This window comes from Quercus suber, unplaced genomic scaffold, assembly GCF_002906115.3.
Source record: "Quercus suber isolate HL8 unplaced genomic scaffold, Cork oak 2.0 scaffold_67, whole genome shotgun sequence".
In the NCBI taxonomy this organism is placed as follows: domain Eukaryota; kingdom Viridiplantae; phylum Streptophyta; class Magnoliopsida; order Fagales; family Fagaceae; genus Quercus; species Quercus suber.
Window position 1 is genome coordinate 1,610,679 of NW_027069532.1, and position 14,817 is coordinate 1,625,495.

At 38.7% G+C, this 14,817-nt stretch overlaps 1 protein-coding gene across 1 annotated transcript; it reads left to right on the forward strand.

Annotated features, from left to right (window-relative positions):
- The first annotated feature begins 11,495 nt into the window (after nt 1-11,495).
- LOC112017526 (putative disease resistance RPP13-like protein 3) lies at nt 11,496-14,342 on the forward strand. Its single transcript, XM_024049987.1, has one exon. It carries the CDS (start codon nt 11,496-11,498, stop codon nt 14,340-14,342), a length of 2,847 nt encoding a protein of 948 aa, XP_023905755.1.
- The last annotated feature ends 475 nt before the right edge of the window (nt 14,343-14,817 follow it).

The following is a 14,817-nucleotide window of genomic DNA, read 5'->3' on the forward strand; positions in this document are numbered from 1 at the left end:
CTTCTTGAAAACTGGCAGAACACCGAAGGCTGAAAAATTGAAATTAGTACACACTGATTTGTGGGGGCCTTCTCCGGTTGTATCTTTTGGAGGTTCAAGGTACTACATCACTTTCATTGATGACTCAAGTAGAAATGTATGGGTTTATTTTCTGAAAAATAAATCTGATGTATTTGAAACTTTTAAGAAGTGAAAGGCCATGGTTGAGACAGAAACAGGTTTAAAACTAAAATGTTTAAGGTCCGATAATTGAGAAGAGTACATAGATAAAGGGTTCAGTGAGTATTATACTGTACAGGGAATTAGGATGGAAAAGACCATTCCTAGGACACCACAGCAGAATGGTGTGACTGAGCGCATGAACAGAACTCTCAATGAGTGTGCTAGGAGTATGAGGTTGCACACTGGACTACCAAAAACTTTCTGGGCTGATGCTATTAGCACTGCAGCTTACCTGATAAACCAAGGGCCATCAGTTCCCATGGAGTTTAAACTTCTTGAGGAGGTTTGGAGTGGTAAAGAGGTAAAGTTTTCACATTTAAAACTTTTTGGTTGTGTTTCTTATATTCATATTGATTCTGATGCTTGTAGTAAACTTGATGCAAAGTCTAAAATATGTTTTTTCATTGGCTATGGTGATGAGAAATTTAGCTATAGGTTTTGGGATGAACAAAACAGGAAAATCATCAGAAGTAGAAATGTGATATTTAATGAACATGTTATGTACAAGGATAGGTCAACTGTAGTGTCAGGTGTTACAGAGATAGATCAAAAGAAATCTGAGTTTGTCAACTTAGATGGATTGACTGAAAGTACTGTTCAGAAAATGGGTGAAGAAGATAAGGAGAATGTAGATTCACAGGTAGATCAAAGTACACCTGTAGCTGAAGTCTGCAGATCTTCCAGGAACATTAGACCTCTACAGCATTATTCACCCGCTTTAAATTATCTCTTATTGACTGATGGTGGTGAGCCAAAGTGTTATAAAAAAGCCTTGCAAGATGAGAATTCAAGTAAGTGGGAGTTAGCCATGAAAGATGAGATGGATTCCTTGTTAGGGAATCAGATATGGAACTGACTAAATTGCTAGTAGGAAAGAAGGCTTTGCACAACAAGTGGGTTTACAGAATAAAGAATAAGCATGATGGTAGCAAACGTTACAAGGCTAGATTAGTTGTTAAAGGGTTCCAACAGAAGGAGGGCATTGACTACACAGAGATATTTTCTCTAGTTGTGAAGATGTCAACAATTAGACTGGTGCTAGGAATGGTGGCTGCAGAAAATTTACATTTTGAGCAATTAGATGTGAAGACGGCATTCCTCATGGTGACTTGGAGGAAGACCTTTACATGATTCAGGCAGAATGGTTCATTGTTCAGGGACAAAAGAATCTAGTCTGCAAACTGAGAAAGAGCTTGTATGGCCTAAAACAAGCTCCAAGACAATGGTATAAGAAATTTGACAGTTTTATGCATAGAATTGGGTTCAAAAGATGTGAAGCTGATCATGGTTGCTATGTCAAGTTCTTTGACAATTCTTATATCATTTTACTGTTATATGTGGATGATATGCTTATTGCAGGGTCTAGCATTGAGGAGATTAATAATCTGAAGAAGCAATTGTCAAAACAGTTTGCAATGAAGGATTTGGGAGCTGCAAAGCAAATCCTTGATATGAGAATCATTAGAGACAAGGCTAATGGTACATTGAAGCTTTCACAGTCAAAGTATGTGAAGAAAGTTCTCAGCAGGTTCAACATGAATGAAGCTAAACCAGTGAGCACACCCTTGGGTAGTCATTTCAAATTAAGCAAAGAATAGTCACCGAAGACAAAAGAAGAAAGGGACCATATGAGCAAGGTGCCCTATGCCTCAGCTATTGGCAACTTGATATATGCTATGGTGTGTACAAGGCCCGATATTGCACATACAGTGGGAGTTGTGAGCAGATTCATAAGTAGGCCTGGAAAGCAGCATTGGGAGGTAGTCAAGTGGATTCTAAGATATTTGAATGGTTCATCAGATACATGTCTTTGCTTCACAAGTGCAAGTTTGAAATTGCAGGGTTATGTAGATGCTGATTTTGCCGGCGATATTGATAGTAGAAAGAGTACTACTGGGTTTGTATTTACTCTGGATGGTACAGCTATATCATGGACTTCAAATCTACAAAAGATTATTACTTTGTCTACTACAGAAGCTAAGTATGTTGCAGCAACTGAAGCTGGAAAGGATATGATTTGGCTACATGGTTTCTTAGATAAATTGGGTAAGAAGCAGGAGATGGGCATTCTACACAATGACAGTCAGAGTGCAATCTTTCTTGCTAAAAATTCAGCTTTTCATTCAAAGTTCCCCCCTCAATGGAAATCAGTACAAGACCCCAAATATTAGAATGTATAAGATCAAAAGGTGCAGAAGAAAAAGAGTCACTATTATTAAAGGGCAATTTTATTTTTTTGCCAAAATGACTGGAAGTATAATCAAATTTTGGAAACTGAACTATACCTAAACGACCTTGAGAAGCTAACAACTAAAGATGAGATAAAGATGTATGACCAAGACAAGAATGCCATAAATCAAGCGGGAGGGTAGTAGTAGTAGTAGCAATAGAAACAACTTGTGAAGGAATTTTCAAGTTATGAACCTCAAATATACGTCCAACCTTACAACCTGTCCCAAGCACTTGACCCGTCTGGGGATCTTGCACATCCACATCATGATTAGTAAATAGAATATCTACTCCTAATTCACAAAGTCGACCAATAGAAAGTAAATTGAGGGACAACTGTGAAATATGAAAAGTGTCACTAATAGGCATAAGAGTTCCATTAGCAGTGTAAATAGAGATGGGATGTGCTAAGGGTGCTTTTCCAAAGAATTGTGATTCATCAAGGGTTATATGGTTACAACATGCAGTATCAAAAACCAAGAATGTTTACTTGAGTTGATTGGAAAAGGCAGTGGAAGTTTGGGATAAAACTTGTTGAACTATTGCCTCAATACCAGTTGTAGTAAGTAAGGAGGCCAAAGATGGACCTATAGGAATCGATTGATCTGGGGGACACATAGCAGCTACCTGAGGTAGAGAAGCTTTGTTTTGCTCTTGCATGAATTTCTGTAGTTTGCAACAAACAGAGATATCATGGCCTTTGGCATGACAAAACTCGTAGCGACTACCTTTGGAAGATTGAGAAGTGGGATACCCAGAGTTTATCTACAGAGGAGTAGTGAATGCAACAATGGGAGGCAACAACGGAGAAGAGGATGTAGCCAACACATGGTTAGAGGATGACATGTGATAAGTCGGCTGATGATTCTCCTCGGAGGTGAGCTCCTTGACTGCAGCATCAAGAGAAGGAGTTGGAGACTGGCTAAGTAGAGAAGCCCGAGTAGGCTCAAAATCCTCACATAAACCCATCATGAAATGCATAAATTGATGGCGATCTTGATATTTGGCAAAGAGCTCAATGTTCTTAGGGTGTTTTAGTGAAGGATTTGCAGTAGAGAGTTGTTCCCATAGAAAAGAAGTTTGAGAATAATAATCAAAAATAAACTGACCTATCTTTTGGCACATCTGATAAAGCTTGGATTCAATGTGGAACTCCAGACTTGAATCATTAGTACAACTGTAGCGATTGGATAGAAATATCCAAGCAGCCACAGTTGTACCAAGACGAGGAAGAAGACTATGAACTAAAGGTATAGAGGTATTGATAAACCAAGATAGAATCTTACTCTGAATACTCTCCCATTCCTCTAGGCATGCTTCATAATCATCCTCTGTTACAACAGTGGTCTTAGAGGCATTGGCGCCAGTAATGGCTTTGGATTGATAAAGTGGCACTACCTTGGGAATCGAACCAGTTACATACCTCCATAGCTTGCGACCCTTGAGAAAGACAGTCATATTTTAGGACTATGCATGTAGCTAGTAGGACCATCCAAGATAACTGTGATAGGACAAATAATGTCTTGTTCATTTTGTTGAGCCATCATGAAGAAAATGACCACAAAGAGGAATTTAGAGATCTCAAATGAAGAAATGGAGCCCAAAGATGGAATTTACGTGAAAAACTAAGCAAGATAGGCCATATTGAAAATTTTTTACTTTTGGTCAAAAGCCCACGATCAACTGTTCAGGTCAACAGTTAGCAATAGAAAAGTCAGCAACTGACATGTGCTGACGTAAGCTGATGACACGAGGTGCTAATGTAAGTTAATGATGTTGACGCTGACGTGGGCAAAATGACGTCACCCTAGGGCTGATGTGGGGTGATGCAAATCTAATCAAGTGCGTGGAACGCGTGTAGGCGAGTGGCGGCACTATGACTGGCACGTGTAGCGCGTGTAGGCTGCTGGTGGCATGTGGTGGTGCGTGGAGCACGTGTTTGTGAGTCAAAAAGTTCAATCAGCGCATGTGGGTGCGTGTCTTGTGTTTTCTAGCTGTTCTTGGTTGGGTTTTGCTCGGGATTGGCCGATTTGTCACGCTATGCCTTTGCTTTGGCAGTTTGATGAATAGAATGATGAGATCCGAGCGTTGCAGGAACTGTGGGCGTGTCGGCAGTAACTTGCTTCTGACGGTGGCTATTGGATAAAGGCGAGGGCAATGGAAGAACATCGAAGACGACCACTAGTACCAGAATGTCAAAGCAATGGCTCTAATACCATGTTAAGAATATAAAGTGAGAGAGAGAAAGACTAAATAGTATGTATATTGATGTATATTTTGTTTGTATATTGATGTCCAACACCACTATAACTTTATTTTTAGCATTTTTTAGCCAATTTTTAACTCTTTTTTTTTTTTACACTTTCAACAAAAAGTTTTCAATTTCAATTAAAAAAATTGTTCCCAAACGGAACCTTAATAAAAAAATTTTTGAACATTTTACCTTCCTTTTTCCAGTTCAACGAAGGGTTTGGTTATATTAATCTCTATCTAACATTGCTTTTACTTTTCCTTTTTATAAAATGAAACATGAAAGATGCTGCGCCTTGTCATGCAATTCACACGATGCTGCGCCTTTCACAAATGCTTCCGATTAAAATAATTATAATAAAATTAAAAAAAAAAAAAAAAAGCAACAGCAACAAAAGCCATGCTACATAACCTTTTTCTAGCTAACAAATTTTTGTCTTCTCTCTCCAAAGTTGACTCTAGAGTTTAGACTTTTGATAAGAAAAACTTTCTTTGCGTTGTTATGGGCCAAAATTAGAAATTAACACCATTTGTCAAACAATATAATTAGTAGGCACTATTTTCAAACTATATTTTTTACTAATATCTCGAGTTTAAAAGACTCAATTTAGGGCCTATAAATCGAGTCTTAAAGACTCGATTTCCATGATTTGATCAAGTCTGATGTGGCATTTTTTCCACATGGTGAACACCTGAAAATTGAGTCTCTAAGACTCGATTTATAAGCCCACCCTACATATTCAGCCTCCTTACACTACAAACCATTCACCCCACCCCACCCTACCTTCTCATCAGACCAGAAACCAAAGAACCCATAACCACTCGATCCAACCAGACCACGCCATCACTGCACCACCGCGCTAGATGCATGCCGCGCAACCCAAGCAGCGCGACCCAGGCCGCGCAACCCAAGCATTAACCCAGTGAGGTAAGGTGAGCTCTCTCTCCTCAGATTCTTTCTATCTCTAATTTGATGTGTTTTAGGGTTTTTATTTTTTTAATCTAGACTTTAGGTGGTTGTTAGGGGTGGATTTGGTTGGATTTATGCTGAGTTGTTGGATTAATGCTCAGATTTGTGGGTTGTATTTGATAGTGGCTGGTTTGTGCTTGTATTTGATGGTGGCTGATCTGTGTTTATGTTTTGTACTCCAACACTTATGAAAATTTCATCTTTTCAGTTTGAACGTTTTACAGAACAAATCAAGTATTTAAGCGTTGATATATAAATCAAGTTTCTAAGGCTCGATTCCAGCTGGACGAACTACCACCTCAGAGTTGATCAGAACATGAAAACCGACCCTCAAAGACTCGATTTATAGCCCAAAATTGAGCCTTTTAGACTCGAGATGTTAGTAAAATATATACTTTTGAAACTGTGCCTACTAACTATATAGTTGGGAAAATGGGCTTTGATAAATCCTGAAAAATCAGTAGGCTGAAAATCTCAGGCATTGGTGATCTTGAGGGTGAATCTTGAAAAAACAAATGTAGAATCAAAGGAGACCGGTGGAGGCCAGCCCAGAATCCTCTAATGGTAAAGTCAGTCATTATTACAGGCCAAAAGAAAGTATTTCTAAAGTTCTTTGTTTTTTGTAAAAAAAATGTTTCTCATCTAGAACCCCTTAAAGGTGCATGGTAGTCTTAAAAGTGGCAATGTGGTCGAAAGGGTCACATGTCCCATCATATGAATTTAAAGAAGGCATCTTGAATTTTGGTGGCAAGGGATGACCATTGATGGAAGCCGTAAAGGGAGAATCAGTTCTATGAACCAAGTCTTCTATGGGATTTTTCCTTCTCATGTTCTCCCTCATCTCATCCATAACTTTCCTCATCTGGTCCATCTCCCTCTCCAAGTGTGGCACCTTTCTTGGTGTAGTGCCCCTTGATTAGCTCTCTGGCTCTGCATTTCTTCCATCTCCTTGGCTCTGTCCATGTTCTTCTCCATAGGCCTCATGTCGTTGCCTTCTGAGATTAATCTCCCTTCTCAATTCCTGATTCTGGCGAGTTAACTTTACCATGGCAGCGGCCGTTGACTGCACATGTTGGACAGAAGATGGTTGCACGGCAAGCGCCGATTAATGACTACGATGGGGATTACTAGAAGCATCTTTACTCTCTTGAGGGCCTGGACTAGTAGCCCTTGATCTTGTTCGAACCATTTTAGCCCTTTGTTGGAGAAAGAAATTGCAGAACTCAACAAACGAAGTTCAAACGCGACAAATAATTCCTTCCCACAAACAACACCAACTAATAAATCTTGAAAAATCAATAGGCTGAAAATCTCAGGCGTTGGTGATCTTAAGGGTGAATCTTAAAAAAACAAATGTAGAATCAAAGGAGACTGGTGGAGGCAGCCTAGAATCCTCCGATAGTAAAGTCAGTTGTTATTAAAGGCCAAAAGAAAGTATTTCTAAAGTTCTTTATTTTTTGTAAAAAAAATGTTTCTCATCTGGAGCCCCTTAAAGGTGCATGATAGTCTTGAAGGTGGCAATGTGGTCGAAAGGGTCACGTGTCTCATCATATGAATCTAAAGAAGGCATCTTGAATTTTGGTGGTAAGGGATGACCATTGATGGAAGCCGTAAAGGGAGAATCAGTTCTATGAACCAAGTCTTCTACGAGATTTTTCCTTCTCATGTTCTTCCTCATCTCATCCATAACTTTCCTCATCTGGTCCATCTCCCTCTCCAAGTGTGGCACCCTTCTTGGTATAGTGCCCCTTGATTGGCTCTCCGGCTTTGCCTTTCTTCCATCTCCCTGGCTCTGTCCATGTTCTTCTCCATAGGCCTCATGTCGTTGCCTTCTGAGATTAATCTCCCTTCTCAATTCCTGATTCTAGCGAGTTAACTCTGTTATGGCAGCGGCCATTGAATGCACGTGTTGGACAGAAGATGGTTTCACGGCAAGCACCGATTGATGACCACAATGGGGGTTACCGGAAGCATCTCTACTTTCTTTTGGCCTGTAATAACGATTGACTTTACCATCGGAGGATTCTGGGCCGGCCTCCACCGGGCTCCTTTGATTCTACATTTGTTTTTTCAAGATTCACCCTCAAGATCACCAACACCCGAGATTTTCAGTCTACTGATTTTTCAAGATTTATCAGGCTTAATTCCCAATTTTGGCCTGCTGTTATGTCTGTAACGTGTGGACCGGGGTTAGGGGGATTTTATTTATTTTTGGGTGCAAAAGGAATATTTATTTAAACAAAAGACAATTTGTGTGTTTGAAGGCTATCTTAAGATATTTTCCATAAACAAAAATTTCTGTCTTTGTTGTAGGCTTCCCTTCTTGGCCAAATCATCAACTACTACACCTGATAGGGTACTTGCTGTCATCAATAAATTGAAATCCCAAATTTCATGCCAAAATAATACCATATTTAACAACTTCTAGTTCAATAACATTATTAGATGTGATTCCAAGATTAAGAGGAAGTTTAAAAAATAATTCAATGATGAGGGAGGAGGGTTCTTTGTATTTGTCAAACATATTATGGCTCAAACCAATTGTGGACCCATATATTTGCAGAACAAGCATATTAACCTTAAGTTAGTTTATAGTTTGTCTAGGATTAGCATATAAACCCATACATTGGGTTCATTGTAATATGTTTCAAGCATGTTAGATTGTTAGATTTATAGTTTTAAGTCTTGTTCAGCTTTTTTTGCTTTCTGTGTTTGGCCTAGGGTTTTTGAACAACCATGCGCACACCTGCATCATGCATACGTAACTGGTTAAATCCTATGCACATAGGCTTGTTTATGCACATGCAGGTCGTTGCTCAAAAATCCTAATTCAAGTTTCTACCTTGTTTTCTTTGCTCTATGCACATGCTATTATGGACAACGGGGAGTTCCATCTAGTTTTTGCAATGGTCTAGGACCATATATATAGCATCCTCTCGAGGAAGGACCATTGATCTTACTCCCAGAGATATGAGTTCCAGTTAAGGTTCGATCTTGAGAAGGTGTTAGGCACCCAAAATCACTCAATCCTAAGATTGGCTACCTCTTATTGTGTCTTATGTCTTAACTCTATTAAAGGCACACTCAATATTGTATCCTAACTCACACACACACTAGCATACATCCAAGCACACAACATGGCATCAATCATCCCAAAAAGACCTAATCATACATCTATCATTGCAATCAACCAAAGCCTAACATTCATCTAGCATGGTATATCCCAACCCAAACATAACATACATGTCATACCAACTTAGCATCCGTCTAGCATGGCATCTCATGCCAACCTAACATTCATCTAATCATGCATATCATCACATCACAAACCCTAGCATACATCTAATCATTACATCTCCTAACATATTACATCATCCAAGGCAACAACAAAACAAGGCAGAAAGATAGGCATGGCAAACAAACATAGATCATCACATGTATTCCAAACTTTTAAACATGAAATAAAATATCAAACAAACATATTACGTCATTAAAATGCATGTTTATACCAATGCATGACTTACCTTACTTACCTTGCAGTAACTCAGAGCCTATGACATAAATGCATGAACATGTGAATGCAAGTTCATGGCATCAAAGTAAGGAAATAGGAAACAAACCCTAATTTATACATGTGAAAGGCAAATAAACAAACAAACATGGGAAACAGAAGATCAAAACCACAAATATGTAAAAAGGAATCTCAAATAGAAGCATCTCTGTACATTTTTAGACCCCTTAAACACAAATTATTTAACTTAGTTATTTAGCCAAGTGATTACTTAGATAAATTATTCAGTTCTAGGTTAACACATTTAAATCATATCATGTAAATAATGCGGAAATATAAAAAACACAACGATATGATAACCCAGAAAAACCAAACTGGTAAAAAATCTGGGGAGGATTTAACCTAGTTATCTTTAAGGTAAAACAAATCCACTGTGAAAAAATTAAAATTTTTACAATAAAACTTAGACTACTAACATTCTATTGTTACCTTGAGTAAAAAACTTACTACCACGATCATGTGACAACTTCGAGTCCACAACTACTTCTTTCCTTGATCTGATACAACCATAAGTTCTCCTACTTGTGACTTTAAGACTTTACTCAAAGGTTTCAGATCTTCTTTAAGCAACAACTGAAGACATCATCAAGTTTTTGACATGAATCTTGATCTTGATAACTTTATGTGTGTGTATGAAAGTAAACACCTCTAGAACTCACAAAAGATTCAATATGCAACACTTCAAAAAGACTTCTAAAACGTAATTGGGGGTTTTTTCTTTTATACTTGGAGTAAAATATAAAAGTAAAAGTTAGCTAAAATAGTACAGTGAAATTCATGAATAGTACCAAAAAGTGCAGTAAGACCCATGAATAGTAGTAAAAATAAGCTGAATAGTTAAATAAGTTGGCAAAATTAATCATGCCAAACGGACACTAAAGATCTATTTGGGATTCACTTATTTTGCTGAAACTGAAAACTTTTTGTTAAAACTATTGTAAATAAAGGTAAAAGTTAACTGAAATAGTATAGTGAGATCCATAAATAGTATCAAAAAATGTAATAAGACCCATAAATAGTAGCAAAAATAAGCTAAATAGTAAAATAAGTTGGCAAAAATAATTTTCGCCAAACACATACTAAATAACAAAAAAAATTCTAGTTTCTACAATTAATAGTCTGTTTGAATACAATTTATTTTTACTGAAAACTGAAAACACTGTAACAAAATAATTTTTAAATATATGAATAGTGCCATAAAACTAATTTTTGATATTTTTATATACATAAACAATGCATACACAATATGTAAACAATATATATACGGTTCATAAACAGTAAATCTTGCCTCTAAAAGTCAATAACGGCTCTTTTAAACTATCATATACTACCATAAATCATTGCGCTGACTATTTTTTTTTTTTTAGGTTTTTTATTTTTATGCCAAATCAGCCCCAAACGACCCGGTTTCGCCCAAAACCAAAAACACAAAACTCAAGTTCAATGATACCATACTGTTTCAGGCAAACTCAAAAGTCAAAACAAAAGAACACTCAGTATCAGCTCACTCCCAAATCGCAGAGCACACCTCCCTGAAAACCATCGCCTCTTCTGAACCCATCCTCCTGAAAACCATCGCCTCATCGTGAACCCATATTCCTGATCAAATAAGGTCCAAGGCGGCGGCCCGGTGGCGGCGAGTTCTCTTTCTCTTCTTTGCAGCTCTCTTTCGCATTTGGCTTTTGTCGCTGGTCTTAAATTTTTGGTGTTTTTGTTGATTGGGTTTGTTGGGAGTGGGTCATGGTGTTTGTTCTAAATTCCTGGGTTTCATGGGTTAATTTTTGTTGGGTTGTGGTCCCAATTTAGGTTAGGGTGGTAGTGGTTGGTGGTTCCGATCTGGGTTTGTTTTGTGGCTTGCTTCATGGTTTAGTTCTTGGTTTGCGGTTTGGTTCGTGATTTGTTGGTGGGTTTGATCACAGTGTTTGTCGCTCGTGGCTTGCTTCAGACGTGGTGGTTGTTGGTGATTGATGGGTTTGGGTGTTGTGGATTTTTGTGGTTGTTGGGTGTGATTTTTAGTGTGTGGCAGTGGTTTTTTGGTGGTTGGCGGTGGTTTTTGGGTGCGTTTTGCTGTTGTGATTTACGATGGCCGCGGTGGTTGTTGATTTAATGTAAATGGGTTTTGGTGGTTGTTGTTGAGTGGGGCATGGTAATGGCGTGGTGGTGGTGATTATTGTTGTTGTGGTTGGTGGTGTAGCTAGTTAGTCTTATAGAAGTTTTCAGGGTTTACCCACAAGGGAGGGGAAATAAGTAAATATGGCAGACAATGTTGTGACGTTCCTATTGGAGAATTTGACTCAGTTGCTCACCCAAGAAGCAAAATTGCTATATGGAGTAGAGGATCAAGTCAGGTTACTTAAGAACGATCTGTCTCTGATCAACATCTTCCTCCAAAAGACTGCAGGAAAACGACATGAAAATTTGGTGAAGGAGCTAGTCATTCAAATCAGGGACGTAGCCTACGAGGCTGAGGATGTTATTGATACATTCATCGTGACGGAGACAAAGCACAGGAAAAGAAACTTTCTGGGGCAGACAATCCATTCCTATGACAGAAGAAGCGCTCTTCGCGAGGTTGCAAACAAGATAGAGAGAATCAAGAATGTCATGAACGGAATTAACAACAATATGAGCAAGTACGGCATAGAAATAGCTGAATCATCTGGAGCAAATACAGAAGCAGCGGAAATACTTCACAGGCGTAGGAGATATGTAGAGGAAGATCACGTGGTGGGCTTTGGTCATGACACACAGGCAGTGATGAAGCAACTTACTGAAGGGAGTTCGCAACTTAATGTTGTATCAATCATAGGCATGGGTGGCTTAGGCAAGACCACTCTTGCTAGGAAGATCTACAACAACAATGATGTCAAGAGCTACTTTGAATTCTGTGGATGGGTTTGTGTCTCTCAAGAATATAAAGTCAGAGACCTGTTGCTTGAAATTTTGAAGGGCGTGGTTCCAAAGCCAAAGCTGAAAAAATTTATCTTAAAAGCTGAATTGAAAGAGGAATTACTCCATCGTTTGAAAGCTAAGTATAGTGCGAATAAAGATATGCTGAAAGGGACACTAGTCGAAAACTTGAAAGGTGTTGAGGAAAAGAATGATGAAGAATTTAGAATGGAATTATTTGGATTCTTGGAACACATACAAGACCGTCGTTTGAAAAGTTCGTTGTCAGATATCGTGAAAGATGTTTACAAAAAGAATGGAGAAGGATGGGAAGATATGGATGACAATGAATTGAAAACTGTGTTGTTCAAATGCTTGAAAGACAAGAAGTACCTACTTGTCATGGACGACGTCTGGACAACTGAACTATGGGATGAGGTAAGTACTGCCTTTCCTGATAATCTGAATGGAAGTAGACTATTGATCACTAGCAGAATAAAAGAAGTAGCAATACATTCAAAGAGTGCCCTGTATGAACTCCCATTTCTTGAAAAAGATAAAAGTTGGGAATTATTCTGTAAGAAGGCGTTCCGGGGAGTTACATGTCCTCAAGAACTTGAAATTATAGGGAAACAACTTGCGGAAAGTTGCCATGGTTTACCACTTGCTATAGTGGTATTGGGGGGTCTCTTGGCGAAAAAGGAGAAAACTCTTCGAACATGGTCAAAATTGACTGGCCATGTCAATTGGTATCTGGCTCAGGATAGATCATCTTGCAGAGACATATTGGCTCTAAGCTACAACCACTTACCCCTAGAGTTGAAACCATGCTTTTTATATTTTGGTATCTACCCAGAAGACTTTGAGATACCTATGAGGCAATTGATCCAACTTTGGATAGCTGAGGGATTCATACAGCAAGCTGGGATGAGAAAAAAAGAGGATGTTGCTGAGGAGTACTTGGAGGAACTCATTGATCGGAGCTTGATTCAAGTGGCAACGAAAAGGATAGATGGAGGAGTCAAAACATGTCGTATCCATGATCTTCTAAGAGACCTCTGTATATCGGAGAGCACTGAAGAGAAATTTCTTGAGGTTCGTTCAGATGTTAACCTTTCACCCATGAGCAAATCCCGTAGGATTTCCATCCACCGTGCCAACTGTCTATACATTTCTTCCAACCATTGTGAGCCTTCAAATATTCGTTCTTTAATAGGCTTTGGGGGGGTTGCTGGGCACGGGAGTCCTCTTGCTAAACTATGGGAAAATAACAAGCTGGTTCGGGTGGTAGACCTTAGAAATATGGGCATTTGTTGCTTAATCCCAAAAAGTATTGAAAATATGACCCTTTTAAGGTACTTGAGGTTTCGATCTGATAAGCTTCATGTCATTCCAGAATCAATATGCAACCTTTGGAATCTAGAGACACTGGACATGAGAAATTTTGACTCAGCAAAAGAAGGGGAAAAATCTACAAAACAATGCTTGCCAAAGGGGATATGGAAGTTACAAAAATTAAGACATTTGTACATGGATGGGCCAACATCTCTACCTAGAACTAGAAATCAAGCAGGTTTACCCAATCTTCAAGTCCTTACTGGTATAGCTATAGATCAAGACAGTGAGAGTCTCTTTGCCAGGGCTAGATTTCCTAATGTAAGAAAATTAGGATTGTTTTCTTTAAAAGCGGTGGATTCAGAGCTTTTGTCAAGCCTACATCCCTTGCATGAGCTGCAAACTTTGAAGATTTATAAACATTTCAAGCTTTCAAGTCCAATCTCATTTCAATTGTCACTCACAAAGATAACCTTGGTAGACGCAGACTTATCAGAAGCCATCATAAGAGTGTTGGGTTGCCTTACCAACCTTCGAAGACTCAAAGCAGTAGCAGCAAGGGCCGATCATGTCTACATGGACATCAGACTCAATTTGGATGAAAGCAGTTTTAGTAAACTTGAAGTCCTTAAAATGGTGCATATGCATGTTTTACAATGGACTATGGTGAAAGGTGCAATGCCAAGCCTTCAACGTTTGGTCATCGAGCGTTGCCTGTTTGTTTGTCAGCCCCCAGAAGAACTATGGTCCTTAACTGTCTTGCCGGATGTGGAAGTTTTACATCCATGTCCTCAATTGGCAAATGTGCTTCAACAGTTGCAGACGAGGGATGGATATAAGCTCCAAGTCTATCCACCTCTGGACCCAACTATGTGAGAAAAAGTTGATGGCTTCACCTGCTCTGCTATGTTTTGGTGGTAGGCTGATGCCTAAGGGCCAATGCTCCTCTGTTTTGTCCATTGGTTCGTGTTTTGCTGGTATGATATGTACTTTTTTTTTTTCCTAATTCCCTTATTCTAGTACCTTCAATAATTTGTTATGCTTCTAGTGATAAATCCATTTGGTTAGGAGGAACCAATCAGTTAAGATATTGGACACCACATAATTGAAAACTTGGTCTTATATATATGCCTCCAATTATATTATATCAGTTAAGATTTGTACTAGCTTTTTTTTTTTTGAAACGTCATTGGGGTTGGGGGATTTGAATTCAGATTCTCCCTAAAGACTTAACAGTATTACTAGGCCACAATACTCTTGCTGGCATTTACATTTGCATAATCAACAATCTGCCCCTCAAGTGCAAATTTTTATATTGTTATTCTAAACTTAGTACACTTTTCGTGACAAC

What these genes read in the sequence shown, in the direction of transcription:
- LOC112017526 (XM_024049987.1), top strand. Translation starts at nt 11,496, where the DNA reads ATGGCAGACAATGTTGTGACGTTCCTATTGGAGAATTTGACTCAGTTG.